This window comes from Platalea leucorodia (genome assembly GCF_965183815.1).
Source record: "Platalea leucorodia genome assembly, chromosome: Z".
In the NCBI taxonomy this organism is placed as follows: Eukaryota; Metazoa; Chordata; class Aves; order Pelecaniformes; family Threskiornithidae; genus Platalea; species Platalea leucorodia.
The window spans coordinates 84,782,428-84,799,597 of NC_138858.1; the positions used below are offsets into that span (position 1 = coordinate 84,782,428).

The 17,170-nt window shown below is 39.1% G+C and overlaps 1 protein-coding gene across 1 annotated transcript in view; it reads left to right on the forward strand.

Moving 5' to 3' along the window:
- The window catches only part of ADGRV1 (adhesion G protein-coupled receptor V1), a gene marked incomplete at both ends in the record, with an annotated part of 282,764 nt that overhangs the window by 199,091 nt on the left and 66,503 nt on the right, over positions 1-17,170 (forward strand). Inside the window, one exon of the mRNA XM_082336231.1 lies at positions 2,271-2,449. Within this exon, the coding sequence (XP_082192357.1) occupies positions 2,271-2,449 (179 nt within the window). The remainder of the gene's footprint in view (positions 1-2,270; positions 2,450-17,170) is intronic.

Genomic DNA, 17,170 nt, shown 5'->3' on the forward strand with positions numbered 1-17,170 from the left:
ATCCCAGGTAAAAGTTAAGAAAGAAAGGGACATTATAAGAGAACAACCAAATCTTTCCACAAACTGTGGATTTTTTTTCCAAATACCATTTCCATTTGTTTAATGTTTTCTTCCTGTGAATACCCAACAATATAATTAATAGTTTTTCTGAGTTTTTTCAACCTACACAGGACAGTTACAATTATATGGTAGGATTTTCCTGTGTTCTTTTAAGGAAAACAATCTTTGCCTTTGTTCACATAGCACCAACCACCAAATGAAAATAAAAAAAGCCGTAATAATTACTATATAATTAATATAATTACATACACTGGACATTTATAAAATGTCGTTCTCTAAGGGAGCATTTAAAATGCTTACTAAGATAATAATTTTTCTGAAAACAAGTTGTTACCATATGCAATGTGCTTTATGATTCATGATAGAAAGTATTGTATATTCATGCTATATAAATCACAGAAAAACAACTGTAATGATAATTAACTGATGAGACTCACACAAGGAATCCACAAACCGCTAATTAAGTACTTGACTGTGAAAATTCAGTCTGCCTGAACAAACTGGTAGACAAACCCTTGGCTGAGGGGAATCTGCAAAATTTCTCAAACACAAATAATCACTTTGCAATTGTCTTGTTAGTGTATATGGATTTTACCTATTCTAATAATAGACAGTTGCAAATTAAGCATATGAATCAGTATACTGTATCAAATCCCTGTGTAGACAATGGAGAGAGATGAGTATGATTGGGTAAGGATCAATGAGTGCCTGAAGATGTCTGTCCTCTCTCCATTGACTGTCAAGACAGGCTAGAGGCACAGGTTTGAATTAGATGCCCTCTAGACAGAAAAAGACAAAATTAATCCCTCATTCACCCCATATAAAAGGTCAGAAATAATTATATAACATGCAGAGCTGTAGCTGGTATAATGTGTTTGAAGTGGAGGAAGTGAAGGAAAATTTTGCAAAATGTATTTTTATTATGGTTAGTTTAGGTGTTTACGAGAAAGTAGTAACGTGCAGATGTGCATAAGCAATAATGAACACATAGGAAAGTGTTTCTACTATTAACCTCTTAAAGAAAATACAAAGATCCAAGCAAACCTCTAAGTATTTTGTTTTACTTGACGTGTTTCCTTACTCATACTACAAGTTCTTTCAAGAGATTTCAACTATTCTACTTCTTCATTTTGATTCACATATGTTTTTAAATTCTTAGTTATGTCATTTGATGATGAGTTGATCATAAGAAGACATGGATTGTTGTAGAGATGCATGTGAATTTACCTTCACTTATTTGCATTTTTTTCTCAAACTCTTATACAAATATTACACAGAATCATAGAACCATTGAAGTTGCAGGGGCATCTTGAGACTGTCTAGTCCAACACCCTGGCTCAAGCAGGGTCAGCTAAGGCAGGTTGCCCAGGATCATGTTTAGTTAGGTTTTGATTATCTCTAAGGATAGAGACTCCACAGCCTCTCTGGACAGCCCAGTGTTCGGCCACCTCCACAGTAAAAACAAAAAATGTTTTCTTGTGTTCAGATGGTATTTCATGTATATTAATTTGTGCCCATTGCCATTGGGCACCGCTGATGAGAGTCTGGCTCCCTCTTCATTACTCCCTCCCATCAGGTATTTATACACATGGATAAGATCCCCCTGAGCCTCCTCTTCTCCAGACTGAACAGTCCCAGCTTTCAGCCTCTCCTCATAGGGGAGATGCTGCGGTCTATTAATCATCTTCATGGCCGTTTGCTGGATTTGCTCTGTGTCTTTGTTGTACTGGTGAGCCCAGAACTGGATCACAGTCAGAACTGTTAAGGAGGTTAGTGCATTTCCTACAAGAAGATGCACAGAGCTGAGCAACAGTGTAAAAAGATTCAATACAGATCAGATTTAGTAATATTATATGTCAGTCTTTTCTGTGATGGTGTGGAAATCCAAGAAGAAAGCTACTTTTGCACCACAAAGCTATTTTTGCACTGCAAAAATAGTTTTTTCCACTAAACAGGGTGTCCCTTCCTGTCTGATAGCCTAATTCCAAATCTAAACAGTTATATAAATAAGCATACTTCTTTTATAATCAGTCTCTTTTGATTACTTAGGAGACGAAAATAAGAACAAAATATTTATGTTGAAAAATGTTTATATATACACATATGCTGGGACAGAAATATGCTGTATTATGACTTTCAGAGTGATTTGGTTTTTGGGATAGCTAATTATCCACCAAGTCTACTGATTAATATTCTGCATTATTCTTCAGGCTGTTAATTTCTGGTACGTCCTGGTGATGAATGATGAACACACAGAGCAGCGCTATCTGTTTTACTTCCTTTTGAGTTGGGGGCTTCCAGCTTTTGTTGTGATCCTGCTTTTAATTATCCTGAGAGGAATCTATCATCACAGCACAGCACAGATTTATGGCCTTGTCTACAGTGATCTGTAAGTTTTCCTTTAAAAAAGCATGAGCTAGCTATTGTACTTTCTATATTGTTTTACATTTAATTTGCCTGCACGTAGAGAAGGGGATATACATACAGCCAGCTGCAGTAAGGGGCAGGGGGATTCCTCATTTGGTGGAGATGAAGCAAGTATGTCACCCATATGCAATGCAGCACTTTCTGTGCAATTGGACTTTGCTCCAGTTTCTCCACAGTTCCATCCTGGCCTGAGCATAGGCAGAGCCAGCTCAAGCATGTCTGCTTTATGGGTAAATTATTTATTCTTTTCTGAGACTTTCAGGATAAAGGAGAGAAATGGATGCTGCTGCAAAAGTGAGAAGAGCATGTTTTTCTTCCATTTTGTTTCTGTGTTTAAAAAAACAAAATGCCAAACCAAGCCTTAAACCCCCATCTCTTAGATTATTAAATATATTCTCTGCTAAACAATGTTACTACATTAACATGTCAAATATATTTCCTGAAGTGTTTCTCTTGGAATATTGAATATGTTATATTCCAAACTGTTCCCACTGCTGTAATGCCAATAATTAACACAACCCTTTCAAAGCTATACATAACCTCAGAAAACTGTCCTAATTAAAAAAATACATCTTCATAGAACTCGAGACATTTAAGTGGAAAGATACATAGATGATAAATATTTTTGTTCTCCTTCCCTACCTCTTTTACTCTGGCCCCTTTTCTGGCAAAGCTAATCTATGCTAATTGTTACTCTAGGATATGAGGCTGTTATGCTTATTCACTTTGTGTCATAATTACATGCTTCATGTGCAGGAAACAGTAAACACACAACTTCTTTTTAAAATACTAGAAGAATGTACAAATTCTTTTTATGAAAACTTCTTATGAGGGTACTTGCAGAGTAGACCCAAAACGGGAGAATATCTATCTGTCTTTAATAAAAGAGGAAGATACAGTGTGCATCATTCCATTATAACTGAACAAAGTTCAGTACAGTGTTTTTTTGTCATACAAAGGGAATTACTGTGAGAAGTTGATACTGGAATTCAATATCTGTGTGTTTTGAGTATATGCATATACATATATATGTACACTTATAAATATTACTTGTATATACATATATATGTGTATATGTGTACAGTGCACAATAAGCAGGGATACCTGATTTAGATCTAAATGAGGTACACTGGGTACTACAAGCTGCCTACACATGTTAGTCAAGGTTCAGTCCCACATTAATAGACACAGGCTCTCAACTCAGAAGAGTATCTGAGGTGCACAAAAGCAGCCCATTTCCGATATTCACACTACATCAGGGAGTGCTGCACAGCTCTATAGAATCCCATACACATAGATATTTCTTTGCAGAACATGGTGAACAAGAGTATTGTGTTCTTCTTCATGGTAAAATGCTTCTCTGTGCGTAGTAAACACAAGAAAAGTGTGTAGCATAATCAAGTCTTCTGATTACAATCAGACAGTGGGCTGATAGTATCATTATGCAGTGAACCACAGTTTCACAGTTGTTTTCATTTGATGTCCATGTCTCATTCTTTCAAAAACAAGGAAAAATCCCTAAGTGCAGATAAAATTATTAAGTAGAGGAAAATTACTCAGTCCAACTCATTTTCCCAAATTAAATATAAAACTTTTCCAGCATTTTTTTAAAGTGGGCAAATGCCAGAAATCATCCCAAGCTTAGTGAGTGTGCAGCTTATTCCAGCTCAGTCAATGTGAACACTGTAAGGAGATATCTGCAAGGATTTTCATAAATAGCATCGATGCTAATTCCTAATTTGAAGAGCACTTTAACAGTTGCTTGTAATTATACAAACAGGACTTCCAAAGCCAGAATGTAGGAAAGAGGACAGATTGAACTACATCACTTGGTTTGTTTTCTTCAAACCAGGATGTAGTAGTGGAAAAAGTAACAAGGAGATTTCCAGAGTCAAAGTCATTACATACTAACTTCAGAATCATCCTCAGAAATAGTTTGAGAACAATGGTGTGCTGCTAAGGAGCTCATTTCATGTGAGAGCTGGAAGACTGGTGAAAGTAACAAAAGCAGTGAAACCTGTTGACTTAGCTCTCTCCTAAGGGATCACTCTTTCCGGCAACTCATTTTTGCATTACTGTGGTGTCTGACCAACTGTTTTGTTCCTAACCAGAATGCCATGGACACAATTAATAGCCAACAGGATGGCTATGCTGAAAGAGCTTCATTTTATTCTTGTACTGAACAAAAAATTATTTCAGCTGGGTTGGATTTTGTGCTTCAAAAGAAGTATTATGACAGGGTCTTCCTTCAGACATGACAAATTCTACACACAAATACATATATTTTGTACAATAACTCCTATAACATGTCACAATAGAAAACTAACAGGCTGTTATGGTGATAACAGTAGTATACATATTGGTGATTATTTTCGTAATTAGCAGAGTTTATGTATGGTGTAAACAGTGCACTCTTTGGCATTATATGATTTTTTTTATGGTACTGGTAAATTTGTCTGTATCAATGCCACCAAGTAGCATAATTTTTTTTTCAGATCGTCCCTCAATGATGTGTGAAAGAGCTAAGTGCCAAGAAAGGGCTCTTTTACTCCACCCTTTGCTAATTTCCCCGTTGCTCATCTGAAGAGGTGAAAGGCTGTTTGAATAGGACTTGAAAAGTTGGCAATGAAAGGCATATCAGCATAACTTGAATGAAAAAAGTAGTGAGATGGGTATTTGCCTCGGATGGGTTTGAATGGTGGAAAGGCAGTCTATCTGGATATCTGTAAAGAAAAATGTGGAGGTTCTATGAATATTGGATACAATACCTTTACTAAGGAAAGTAATAAGATTTGATCTCCTCTTAAAAATATGCATTAGTTCTTATGTCTTCTTTTAAAAAAGGATAACAAGTTATTTCAGATGCAGGCATCTATAACTGTACCTCTGCTTAATTTTTGTGTGTAATAACCATGGGCTCAGTCACATCATGAAACTTCAAAGTGAGGGCATTCTCTGTGCAGCTGACTTGTGGAAGGGGCTTGGATAGGCATTTGCCATCTATCCTGTTTTTTCCTTTTTGTGTTATGGTAGTCCATGGGGCCAGATGGGATCCACCCAAGGATACTGAGGGAGCTGGCAGAGAAGCTGGCCAAGCCACTCTCCATTATTTATCAGCAGTCCTGGTCAACTGGGGAGGTCCCAGATGACTGGAAGCTAGCAAACGTGACGCCCCTCTACAAGAAGGGTTGGAAGGAGGATCCGGTGAACTACAGGCCTGTCAGCCTGACCTCAGTGCCAGGAAAGGTCATGGAGCAGATCATCTTGAGTGCCATTATGCAGCAAGTGCGGGACAACTGAGGGATCCGGCCCAGCCAGCATGGGTTTATGAAAGGGAGGTCCTGTTTCACTAACCTGGTCTCCTTCTATGACAAGGTGACCCGCTTAGTGGATGAGGGGAAGGCTGTGGATGTTGTCTGCCTGGACTTTAGCACGGCCTTTGACACTGGCTCCCACAGCATTCTCCTGGAGAAGCTGGATGCTCACAACTTGGATAAGTGCACTCTGCGCTGGGTTAAAAACTGGCTGGACAGCCGAGCCCAGAGAGTGGTGGTGAATGGAGTCAAATCCAGTTGGCGGCCGGTCACGAGTGGTGTTCCCCAGGGCTCAGTGCTGGGACCGGTCCTGTTCAACGTCTTCATTGATGATCTGGATGAGGGGATTGAGTGCACCCTCAGTAAGTTTGCAGATGACACCAAGTTGGGTGGAAGTGTCGATCTGCTGGAGGGTAGGAAGGCCCTGTAGAGGGATCTGGACAGGCTGGATCGATGGGCCGGGTCTAATTGTATGAGGTTCAACAAGGCTCAGTGCCGGGTCCTGCACTTGGGTCACAACAACCCCATGCAATCCTACAGGCTTGGGGAGGAGTGGCTGGAGAGCTGCCTGGCGGAAAAGGACCTGGGGGTGTTGGTTGACAACCGCCTGAACATGAGCCAGCAGTGTGCTCAGGTGGCCAAGAGGGCCAATGGCATCCTGGCCTGTATCAAGAACAGTGTGGCCAGCAGGACCAGGGAGGTGATAGTGCCCCTGTACTTGGCACTGGTGAGGCTGCACCTTGAGTACTGTGTTCAGTTTTGGGCCCCTTAGTGCAAGAAGGACATCGAGGTGCTGGAGCGTGTCCAGAGGAGGGCAACGAAGTTGGTGAAGGGTCTAGAGAACAAGTCTTACGAGGAGAGGCTGAGGGAGCTGGGGTTGTTTAGTCTGGAGAAGAGGAGGCTGAGGGGAGACCTTATTGCTCTGTACAACTACCTGAAAGGAGGTTGTAGTGAAGTGGGGGTTGGTCTCTTCTCCCTAGTAATGAGTGATAGGATGAGAGGAAAGGGCCTCAAGCTGCGCCAGGGTAGGTTTAGGTTGGATATTAGGAAAAACTTCTTCACCGAAAGGGTGGTCAAGCATTGGAACAGGCTGCCCAGGGAAGTGGTTGAGTCTCCATCCCTGGAGGTATTTAAAGAATGGATAGATGTGGTGCTCGAGGACATGGTATAGTGATGGACTTGGCAGTGATAGGTTAACGGTTGGACTTAACGATTCTATGATTCTATGATATCCTTGCTTAAGAGTTACTATGATAGCTGAGGCATTAGTGGTTTTTAGTGATAAGAGCCAGGTGTAAGCTCCTTTCAGCTGGCTAATAACTGAAATTTGAATTAAGCTCTGAACTAGGTGGTTTAAAATCACTCTATAAAAAAGTACATTATCCTTCTATATTTCTGAATTTTTATGTCATACAGACAATTTTCCTACCCCTGTTTGAATTTTCTGCAGTCTATGTTTAAAAAATCTCTGTCTAAAATGTCTTCTAAGGACATAAATTCTACCATTTAGGTACACACTTGTTTAAAAAATTATTTCCTTTTGTCATTTCTTGTTACATTGAATGTCATCATGACTTTGTGTTGTGACATAAGTAGAGAGCTCAGGATAACCTTTCTCTTCCATTTGTTTTGGGTTTGTTGTGGTGGTTTTTTTTTGTTTTGTTTTGTTTTTTTTTATCTCCCATCTGATTGTCTCAAAGGATTATAAACCAAACGCATAATTTGTTCTTCTTTACAGGAATTATTAATGCCCTTGCACACTTTAACACCCTTCTTCTCCTTTTGAGAAGAATTTTTCTTGTTGAATAAGAAAAACTTATGAACAGATGAGTTCACAGCAAGACAAGAGTTCAGCTTAAAATCAAATTCTGAAGGTCACTGTCCTTCCCAAACTTCAGACAGTTCAACATTTGCTGCTGTCCTGGTATATATGGCTAGCCGCTCATGGCCTCCTTTCTGAAAATCTTTTAGCTAATGTTCTCAAAGTGAGTTTAATCTTAGTAATATGTTTAAACTAAGTAGTATATTTCTAATACGTCTATTAAAGTACAAAGACACAGTTCACCTGGTAGGGTGGAAAACATATGAAGGCAAATTGAAACTGCAGATACTGGCTAAGAGAGATGTAAAGTGCAATGAAGAGGTGAAGAGAGGAACGTGAAGAATTGCATAAAATCTAGCTCCCACCAGTTTCATCCCTGTCTCATTGGTGGTTACTTTGAAGAAAAATGTCAGCAATATATGTCTACTGTGTATCTTTAAAGGGATTGCATCACAGGGGATTTACAGACTGCAAACAGTTCTGGAAACCAATGCAGGTAGATATAAAACCTTGGACTAGTGAATGACTTGAGACTAGCAACAATTCAATCATCTTTTATGGAGAAACCTGGGTTTGGGTTCATGATACTTTATAACTCTCTTACACTTACAAAACAAAGCAGCGAGCAAAAGAACTTCTAAAATGGGACTCCTTGACAATAAAGTAGCTTTCTAATTTCTCCTATAACCCTGAAAATGTAATTGTCCACACTTGCATAAAAGCAAAAATTTCAATACTCTTTGAAGTCCCCACCCATTTGCAGGGTTTTGCCTAAACTCATCTGTTTCTGAGATCAGAGGTCAGAATTATTTAATTACAAGCATCAGTTTTTGTTCACAAACATGAGTTTAAAGGTTAATTATGCTACATTCAGTGGACTTGTACCCAAAAGATTGTCCCGACCTATAATAGATGATATAAAAATACCATGCTACTCTAAAATTGGCCAGACTCACAGCTCAGAGGAGCTTGGACTTTTAACGCACTTGGGTGCTTTGAAAATTCTTACCTACAATAGCATTAAAGTATGATTTTTATAAACTTGAGAAGTACTCTTAGCTTTAAGCTTTGGGACTCACTAGACCTTCTTCTTGAAAGAGAACTCCCCTAAGAAGGCCAAAGGGATGTTTTTATTAGAGTATAAACTAAAACAAGTAACCTTTGAAAAGGAGAAAACTGGAAGTGATTAGACATGACAGAATACAAATTTAAAAGTTTATAAACAAATATCTCCCTGCCCACTGTGTCCTTGCAAAAGCTGATCAAGCTGGTTTTCAAGCATGGCCTTTGTCAGGCTTTAAGCTACTTTTTTTAGTTGAAACAAACTGTGTAGTTTCCTCTGCTTTCCAGAACAGATTTTTTTGGCAATTTCTGAGACATGGCTGTCTGCTCCTCACACTTTTAAGAGTTCTTTTCCCTCCACCAATCCCTTCAGTTTCTAGAAGTTTTTCTTTTTTAGCAGGATCATTTACTTGCCCACAGGAAGAATGATCTCCCCTCTCAGGAGGTCCCACCTGATTCGTTAATTTTCCTCTTTAAAATCCCCTGTGGCAAACAAATTGAGCACAGAAGAACCACTTGTACAATTACAATACTTTACAATTATAGCAGTATCTGGGTATTCAGTTTCAATGATAGTGATATGATAACATCTCACAGCAGAAAAAGGCTAAGCTAAATGTTCTCACAAATATATCTTCTTCATATTGTATCATCTGCCATGATGATATCTATGAGAAATGATGAAAAAAGGTTGTCCAGCAAAATTCCTTTCTACAAAAAAACAAACACTTCTATTTCCTCTGCAGTCTAGTCCAAGGCAGAGGTTTTTCCAGCAAAGTCACTGGAGCTGTGTCTGTGCAGCCATATCCAGAGGACAGGAGAACACAAGGCTACAGAAAGCTGGAAATGATGAATTTTTTTCTGTGACTGAGAGTTACAAGTCTTCCTGTTACTCATACTGCAGTTTCTCTGAATCAAGCTCTTACACATGGGCATGGCACGGGGCACAAATTAATGTCTAGCAGCCCTGGCCGACATTATTTGGAAAAGAAACCTCACAGAAAATGCGTTCCAGTAGCAGGTGCATACCAATAGGTCAAGGGCACTTTGTGTATCCTCATGAGAGGGAGTCAGACCTGGATTTCAGACAAAACAAGCAGTGCAGTTGCTGTCTGAATGCTCAGTTTCCTTGAGTGAGTCATGCCCTGCTGGGTTGTAACCCAAGCTAGTGATAAAATAGAAGCATGGAGATAACTCATGCTCTGACATACTAAGTCTTAACTATTGGTTTGTTTAACACCTGTATGCTCAGAACTATACAATGCACAAAAATAGAGATAGTGTACACTTCCAAAGATACTCTCATGTAGTGAAGCACAAATGCTGGCAGGCTAGCAGGGTTCACATCACTTGTGAGTGTTGTGAAGAAGTGGAAGGCTTGAAAGAAGCACAAACCTGTAAATTATTATGCCCTACTTGTATCTTTGGTGTTACACAAAGTGCATAAAAGTTGCGCATGATGAGAAATGTTTACTTTAAAGTCTTGCCAGGACTGGAAGTTTGAATGATAAGGCCCACCAAAGATTTCTTAAATAAAGAAGTTTTAACTCATAGGGATAGGTGGGAGGATGGGGACAATCTAGGCACAGAGCTCAACCTGAGCAAAAACATAAGACAGTAATTCATGATGTGTTGTCTAAGTACTTCTGCAAGGTTCATTTGTTTTGATGCTGTTGTAAACAAAATCTTCCTGAAGCACCTTTCCAGACACTACTTTTATTTAAGTTTTATTTCAAGGGCTACAGCCTCCGCAACTTCTAATTATTTACTGGCTGCACTTACCAGGAGAACCCTGTAAACCTTAATTATTTGTTATGTATGGAGTCATGCTTTCTCTTGTAACTGAACACCTGCCAGGCTGGTGCACTGGCACTTAACCCAGCCAGACAAAATACTGGACACTGCTTTGGGTCTCACCAAGTTGGATGACTGTTTCACTGAGGGCACATGTTCTGGGCACTGATCCCTGGCTTGCTAGCTGTTCCCTAAAATGGACCGTTGCTTTCTTAAACCCAAGGACTTGTGCCACTACCAGTAACAAGAATTTTTTAGCTTGAGCTAGCTAATTTCTGTCCAAGTATTTGGATGAAATCTCTTATGTGCCCCTTGCCCTATTACTTCAAAAGCACTGAATTTAGTCCTGAATCTTAGAACAACATACTTGAAACACAAGACTTTTACAGGCAGGAATAGCTAAGAATAGCCAGAAAAAGCATTCAGGGATTTTAATTGAACTGTCAGACATGCTAAGAGGAAGAGGTTTGCATGACGAATGGATGTGGAATTCCCATCCCCAATGTCTGACCTTTGCTTCATATTCTGTGTGGACTTGGAAGGGTCTTCCCGCATGGTCCTCTCCCTGCAGCTTATGCTTCCTGTTATCCCAGTTTTACCACCTCCTTTCTCCTCAGTTCACTGGCAAATCACCTAGGATTTTGAAGCTTTTGCAAACCACTGTTGCTAGAGCTCAGCACAGAATTATGCTTGGACATCTGGATGTGAGGCCAAATGCTGCGCGAACCACTTAGACGAAGCAGTGGGGAGGGAAAAAGCCTGCATTTTTCATTGGCTGATTTCTCATCATTCACTGTTTTACCCTTCTCAGCAGGGTAAATTAGCCCATGCTGAGCTCTGTGCTACTGTAGGAGAGATGTTTCTGGTGAACCAGAGCTACTTAGGTTATGTCTACACTGTGCCACAATATAGACATTCCCATGTATATATACATATATACATATATACAAAAATATCTATATATACACACTGGGCAAATTGTGGTACTTCCCTGGACTATAGCAACAGTTAAGAGAGTAAAAAGTTTGGCCTTTTTTTATGCTGTACTTGTGCTTTATTTTCTAAACTCCATCATTTCCAGTGAAGCTGCCTAATATGCTACCCACTGCCGAGGATTATTTAAAAATATCTTACTGCTAAATGTGATGGCTTTAATTACCTTTTATTTATCCCTCATTACCAACATATGTTTTCAGTGGAGGAAAATAGCTGGGGGTGGGGGCAGGGGGTTGAGTGCTTTTTATATCTTGGCAAATATTTACTGTTAATGTTAAGTGAATGTTAGCACGTCAGAAACAAACATAATCACTGTGTTGTGCTTTTAAAGCATTAATATAAAGAAAGATAAATTCTGGCTGATTTGAGTGTTGGAATTTTGAAAAGTGAGTAGAGAAAAATATTTGTTATTAAGGTAAAATTCCCAACCACTGTTAAGTTCTGACAGATCAAGGTAGTTTTAAAGGGTTGCAAGGATAAGTTGTAGCAGGTGAAAGCTGCACCCACAAATGACCTTGGGGCCTGATCCTTCAAACACCTTCAGATGAGGGGATTTTTGTGCTCAAGCAAAACTCCAGAGACTTCTCTGAAGCCTGTGTAGTACTGTGGCAAGAGTAACAGAGAACAGCTGCAGGATGAAGGCTTGCATCCCTGCCTCTGACAGCTTTTAAAAGCTGTATATTTCCTTTCAGGTTGTGTGAGAAATTAGCAAGATAGTCCCTCCTACTTTATGGTCTTTAATTAGCAGAATACCGCCTACTGCTGCTAAAAAAACTTGTTCTTGGTTTATCTGTTTTCCAACAGTTTAGAAAAGCCTTCATCTGATATGCTAGAATGTAGCAGGAAATGCTAAAATAAGCAATAGTGAGATCAATACCAGCAACTGGCTCCGACTACTTCATTAACACCGACATGCTGTTTATAATAAGTATATACATCTAACCTCTTGTATTTGATCTTCCTAAAGAGAGTAGAAAAAAAAATATTATTTTTTTATAACTTCACCACAGGACTGTTCTGCAATAGGTTGGTTTTATGCTTACATTTTAGTTGTGTACATGCACATTGACTGTATTTAGTGCAGTCTGCTGTGCTTTGGAAGACAACCTCTTGTCTGCACTATGTAACAGCACCAGTAATTAAAAGTTTATCTCACTAAACTGTGCTAAGGTACATCTGGGAAAAAGAAACGCAGCTTTAGCAGATTGATTTGTATTAGTAGTATTAAATTTAATTATTGGTATGGCTTATACAGAACCAGTATGTTTAATATAGAGGCTGCAATAGAAGTGGTTGTAGTGCGTGCTTATCCTGGGCATTTATTATGTTACAATGAAACATGCAGATTAAAAAAAAAGTGTACATACTAAATACTGTTTTAAAGCAGGAAAAAAACTTTTGCATGACATTTTGTTATTCTTCATGCCAAAGGGCAGGACTGTGAACATGAGCCTCATTTATGTTTGACAGTTTGCACATGGAAACATCTCTTTTTTCACCTAGATTTATATTAAAATCCTCGGTTTAAAGAATGGATAGAAAAAGTAGGCTAATTAAGAGTGTCTGCCCCGAAAGCTAGTACAAGGGAAACAGTTTCTTGCATGTGAGAAACTGTGACAAATATTAAATAGTAAAAAACAAAAAAAGAACCATAATAATAGATCATTGTTTCAAAGCCATTGATAATGGCTGATACACATGAAGAAGAATCCTTAGATGTAAACAGGAGCAAGATAATTAACTGAAATCCGACACATAACTCCTTAAATAATTTTAAAAATGCAGTGTTAGCAAGAACCCTGCTCTAAGAGATTTCAAGCAGGTTTCTACCAGCTTATTTTCCTGGTCAAATGCTGAAGGCTACAAGTCTTCTGGGACTTCTAGGACATTCTGCCTGGGGACTCCAGAGCTTCCAGTGCCTTGGAAGCGTAAACTGTATTAATGCAGTGCTTCTGCTAGGTCCTTGCTGCTTCTCCTTTGATAATTGGTGCTTCCTTAGTATTTACTTTCACTGGAGGGAAAAAAAAAAAAAAAAGAAAAAGAAAAAAAGTAGGTATAAAATTATTCAGAGAAATTTCCAGAGAATGATATACTGAGAAGACTGAAACACAGTGGGCCATGTTCTAAAACAACAGCAGATGACATTTTGGGTTCTCATTATGGAAAAGCATTGCTTAGGCATTTTATTTTTCCCCATTTCCCAACTGTTTAGCTCTACATTAACAGCAGCAGTAGAGAAAAATAAGGAAATTGTTTTTTGTTTTATTATGCAATGGGTCTGGTTTATTGACAAGACTGTTGCTGCACACACTGACTCAGACTGAATCTTCTGAAGATCCTGTTCTTTGCTGTTTCAAAACAGCATCTTGGCACATCTTCATTCTTTGTTCATGCTGGACTGGATTTTCCCCACTGTTTTCTATTGTTACTAGTTACTCTGTGAGTACCTCCATTAATGAATATGGTGCTACTCATAACGAATTTTGACATGTGAGTAAGGGTGATAGGGTCAAATTTCTAGCAGCAATTCCCACTGATGTAGTGTTCCCTTTCAAAAAATTGCCGGGACAATCTGTCCAAATGTCAACATGAACGAGCAAGCCTTGGCTTGGTTTCTGGCAATTGTAAGTTCCACTGCTTTCTGAGTTTACCTTTCTTTACCAAAATGTCCTGTGTTTTCGTTACCTTTTTTTGCTCCTTCTTCTCGTCTTCCCCTCACTCTCTTTCCTCTTTCTTTTGCTTCACAGAGGAAAGAAACTAAAAGAAAACTAAATAATGCCAAATGTTTGACTGCCACATTATTACTCTAAAATCTGGAAAAAACTGCTACTAAACATTTTGCACTTCATTTGAAACTTGCATCCAGTAAAAGAATTATTTCCCCATGTTGAATTATATATGAAATAAAAGGTATGGACCTGTCTCTGAGCTAATCTGCATGAGATATAAACTGACTTAAATTAATCAAACAGAAACGCGGCTTTCATCTTCGTTCACATCAAACAATATCCACAGCAGTAGTATGGGCAGTAAGAGATTTTTGGCTGTACATTTTCCCATCATCCTGATGAGGTGACAGAGGCAAAGTACAGCACTGAATCAAAGAGTGTCAGTGTAGCTGCGTTATGCTTTGGGTAGTAGTATTTGATTACAGAAGTCTCAAAATGTACAAGTGGGTGACGTGTTTCACAGCTGTACTGAACTCTTTGGGGCAGCTTTTATGGCTCCTCTGCGATATGCTTGCTTTGACCCATTAGCAGATGACGTTCAGTGCTCCACAGAAAATCCCCTATTTCCTTTTGAGTAAAATTGGTTAAACAAAAGCAAAAGTAACATTATGGTGTAATCTTTGAGATGCAGCTATAGTGAAAGCACTCACCTTTTAATTTTTTTTCCAAAATAATTCCATAGGTCTCTACAACCTTTCTCAATCAACTCTTTTGCTGAAATTATAGGGTGAAATGTGTTTTTTCCTTTATTCCAGTTCTTGCACCCCATCTCTTAGGTAAGCAGGGCAAATTGAAGCAGGAATCTTTTACATTTTGACATCAACGTTTGTGTAGTTGTCACCTTTACTTTATGGATCAAGACCACATATAAATGTAGGATAGCCTGTGAAACAGCTGGTGGAACATCGTGGCCATGGGTTTATGAAGACCTTGCACAACATAAAGAGAATAAGATTTCTTGCAAAGGTGTACAAAAGTGTAAGATGAACTTGTAGCTCCAACCAGACAGGTATTCTGGGGGCTGAGGCTCAGTGCTTACACAGGGGCTGCTGTTTCATGTCTTTGCTAGGTGCCCCTTCTCCCTCAGGGAGCTGTGCTGGCTTCAGGACACTCAGCTGCAAAGAGCAGCTTATCTCAAAGTCTGTTTCTGCAGCATACCGACACTGGCTAACAAAGCACAGCCTCGTAAAACCCTGTTAATAAACAGCTGGTGGAGCCAGTAATGCTCAGACTTCAACAAGTGGCAGTTTGTCATTCCAGGGCTAACAGACATGGAAGTGGTGCCAACCATGCCCCTTGCTGGAGGTGGCTGTGTGCTGTGGGACCACTGCTGGGGGGGCCTGAGCTCCTCGGGCATTGCCCTCGGCATTTGCTCAGCAGCAGGGCCCGGAGCCAAGAGCTTCACTTTGCTGGGCGGCCTCACAGGCAGCTGGGCGCATATCTGCTGTTTCACCATATGGGAAAGGCAGATGCAGCACTTTCGATAAGGGACACAGGGGTGCAGACTTGCTGCTCTGCAGGCTTACAAATGTAGGTTTTTCAGACTGCTTGTGAGGAAAGAAACTGGTACTTCCTCCAGAGCAGTAACGCCGCGAGCTTCCGCTCTGCACGGTGTCCTGCACAGGCTGTACTGAGAGCTGCGTATGTTTGCAAAGCAGGGGGAAAAAAAACATTCTGAAAACCCCAAACAAAACTCTACATATTGCAAAAGCCTCTGTTAACATCCAGAGCTGGAGATTCTCTGACTGCCTTATTTGGAGATGAGAATTGAGACAAAGTTTTAAAAAAAAACTTCACTAGTATCAGGAAGGGTTGCCTGTGGTTCACTTATCAGCAAGAACATTTATTTATGTTAGTGTTCTTCGCTTATCGGTAACAGCACCAACATGACCTTATGGTAGAAGTTCAACAAACACTGTATTGTTTAAGTTAAAAATAAGAAATCTTTATAAATGCTGGTGCATTTTGTTACATTTCCAATTTGTTTTACCTGACATTTTCTTAGTTTTCCTAAATGTCTTATCTTACTGGTAGAAAGCTCATAAATTTAAATGCAAATTTACTTTGTAGATTACAGAAAGGATTTTTTTCAGAACTAGAAGCAACAGGAACTGACATTTAAATAGCTTCAGATACATATCATGCAGAGAGAAGTGTAGTATTTACAACTGTTGTGTCTGGCATCTTAAATTTCAGAGGTATTTTACACATAACAGTATTCTTTGGGACTGGAACCCACTAATATTAGAAAACATTTTTCTTCATAAAATGTAACTCCAGCAGAGTGTCAGTTTTTTAAAAATTTCTGTAATCATCATGTACCCTTTAATTTCAATAGAGTCTGTATTTAGGACTCAGTTCTCAGGTGGTTACCTTTTTTTATGGAAAGAAATAGGCAAAATATTTCTAGTAAGAGCAAGTACATATGTAAATACCACTTTAAAATCTTAAATGGTCTAGTTAGAAATTTCCAGTGTGTAATGAATACATTTCCAAGATTTTTTCTAATAAAACCAAAATTCAAGCTATTTTATAATGCTGAACTGTGACTTGATTTAAGGAAATCAGAGTTCAGTTTAAAATTTGATACAGCCCATGAAATTTGGCCAACATGTGTTAAGCATGCAGTTTGTTTGCAAGTCATTTAAAAAAAAAAAAAAAGTGGCAGGGATTTTCCAAAGAATATAGGCGAGCTGGTGGGCAACCACATCCTGCCAAGGCGGTGTCAGTGGGGTGTGGGCTGCGTCAGGACTCTTTGAAAGCTCCAGCAACACCCTTTGACTCAGTTATAAACCAGTGTTGCTTTCACCTTACCATAAGGCCATCTATTGGAGTTACCCGATGCAAATATAAATCAGATAGCTCTCTCCTGGTTATTTTGAGCTACTCTTTTGTTACAGAGCAGACAAAAAAAAAAATCTATTTCCTGAGAGGAACCTCTTGCTAAAAGAAACCCTTGCATATCA